This window comes from Eimeria mitis, genomic scaffold, assembly GCF_000499745.2.
Source record: "Eimeria mitis Houghton genomic scaffold, Emh_scaff790, whole genome shotgun sequence".
NCBI lineage: Eukaryota > Apicomplexa > Conoidasida > Eucoccidiorida > Eimeriidae > Eimeria > Eimeria mitis.
In genome coordinates, this window is record NW_013575803.1 from 5,878 (window position 1) to 8,045 (window position 2,168).

The following is a 2,168-nucleotide window of genomic DNA, read 5'->3' on the forward strand; positions in this document are numbered from 1 at the left end:
CTGCTGCTGCAACAGCAGGCAAAACCACCGATGCCACCACGCAGCCGCAGACGAGGCCGCTGCCCGATGCAGCAGCAGAAGCAGCAGCTGCTGCAGCAGCAGCTGCTGCAGCAGCAGCACCCGTCTCAGCTGCTGCAGCGACAGCCGATGAAGGATTTGCTGCAGCAGCAAAACTTGAACTGCAGGCAGCAGCAGCAGCAGCAGCAGCAGCAGGAGCAGCAGCAGCAGGAATCTATAGACTTCTACTCTCCATACGCTTCAGCCTACGCGCGCAGCGAATCAGCAGCAACAGCAGCATCACCTGCTGCTGTTGCTGCTGCTGCTGCTGCTGCTGCTGCTGCTGGGCGGCAGCGCCGCTGCAGCAGCGCCCGTAGGGCAACCGATCGCCACCCTGTTGCTGTTTCTGCTGCAGCAGCAACAGCATCTGCTGCAGCAGCAACAGCTTCTGCTGCAGCAGCTGCTGCTGCTGCTGCTGCGTTAGACTGTACGATGATGCCTGCATGGAGCAGCAGCGAAGAAGAGCAGCTGCTGCTAGCACCGAGCTCAGCAGCAGCAACAGCAGCAGCAACCCCTGTTGCTGCTGCAGCTAATACCCCTGATGCTGCTGCACACCAAAAGCAGCAGCAGCAGGAGGCGCAGCAGCAGACTCACCAGCAGCAGAAGCAGCAGCAGGAGAACGAGACAGAGCAGCTGCAGCAGCTGCAGCAGCTGCAGCAAGAACCGCAACGGCAGGGTCAGACACAGCAGCAGCAACAGCAGCAGCAGCAGCAACAACAACAGCAACTGCAGCAGCAACAGCCACAGCGCAACGGAACGCAGAATCACCAGCAGCGCTTCCCGACGGTGGAGCAGCAGCAGCAGCAGCAGCAGCAGCAGCAGAAGCAGCAAGAGAAGCAGATCGAGCAGCAGCAGCCATTGGCGACAGGGCAAGAACGAGCAGCAGCAGCAGCAGCAGCTGTTGCTGCTGCTGCTGCTCCTGCTGTTGCTGCTGCTGAAGCGGGGAACGTTCTGGCTGCTGCTGCTGCAGCAACAGGAAGACAGGATGTAGGCGACTGTAGCAGCAGCAGCAGCAGCAGCAGCAGCACCAGCAGAAGCAGCAGCATGGGCAGCAGAAACCATCCGCAGGGAATGGAGAACAGCAAACTACCCGAACACAGCAGCAGCAGCAGCAGCAGCAACAGCAGCAGCAGCAGCAGCAGCAGCAGCAGGCGTCTACAGAAGAGGCCGACAGTTCTTTGCGTCTCTCCTTGGGTTTGGGCTGATGGAGATTTTGCTGCTGCTGCTGCAGCAGGTGCTGATGCAGCAGCAGCAGCAGCAGCAACATTTTTAGATGGTGCTGCTGCTGCTGGTCGGGCGCAGCTGCTGCAGCAGCAGCAGCAGCAGCAAGAAACACGCATGCAGCTGCAGCGCGTAAGACAAGCAGCAGCAGAAATGAGTAAAGTTTGTATGGTTAAGAAGCAGGAGTTGCTGCTGCTGCAGGAGGCAGCAGAAGGAGCAGCACTAGACAGCAGCAGCAGCAGCAGCAGCAGCAGCAGCAGCAGCAGCGGCAGCAGCAGCAGCAAACGCGGAGACGATGACGACCCCGAGGTTGCTGCTGCTGCTGCTCTGTGCCATGTGGAAGAGCTGCTGTTGCTGCTGCAGCAGCAGCAGCAGCAACGCGAGCAGCAGCTGCAGCAGCTCAAGACAGAAGAGGGGAGGCTGCTGCTGCTGCTGCAGCGAGGAAGACAACGAAGGCAGCAGCAAGTTATGAGCCTTTGTAAAGATGTTCTCTTCCCCGTATGCTGCTGCTGCTGCTGCTGCTGCTGTTGCTGCTGCTGCTGCTGCTGCTGTTTCTGCTGCTGCTGCCGTTGCCGCTGCTGCTGCTGCTGTTGCTGCTGCTGCTGCTGCTGCTGCTGCTGGATGTGTTGTTTTGTGCTGCTGCTCAGTTTGCTTCGGCAGCAAAGCTGTTTTGCTGCTGCTGCTCTCTGCCTTCTACAGCTGCTGTACCTGCTGCTGCTGCTGCTGCTGCTGCTGCTGCTGCTGCTGCTCAGGTCCTGTGTTTGGTGTCGGGGGTCTTCGCGACGGCCGCCTCCGCTCCAAGCGGCGATTCACTCTATGTAAGCAGCAGCAGCAGCAGCAGCAGCAACAGCAGCAGCAGCAGCAGCAACAGCAGCAGCAGCAGCAGCAGC

At 60.0% G+C, this 2,168-nt stretch overlaps 1 protein-coding gene across 1 annotated transcript in view; it reads left to right on the plus strand.

Annotated features, from left to right (window-relative positions):
• Positions 1–30: 30 nt before the first annotated feature.
• The window catches only part of EMH_0022380 (kinesin motor domain-containing protein, putative), a gene marked incomplete at both ends in the record, with an annotated part of 4,805 nt that continues 2,667 nt past the window's right edge, over positions 31–2,168 (plus strand). The window contains 2 exons of the mRNA XM_013501939.1: positions 31–1,776; positions 2,031–2,096. Coding sequence (XP_013357393.1) covers positions 31–1,776; positions 2,031–2,096 — 1,812 coding nt within the window. The remainder of the gene's footprint in view (positions 1,777–2,030; positions 2,097–2,168) is intronic.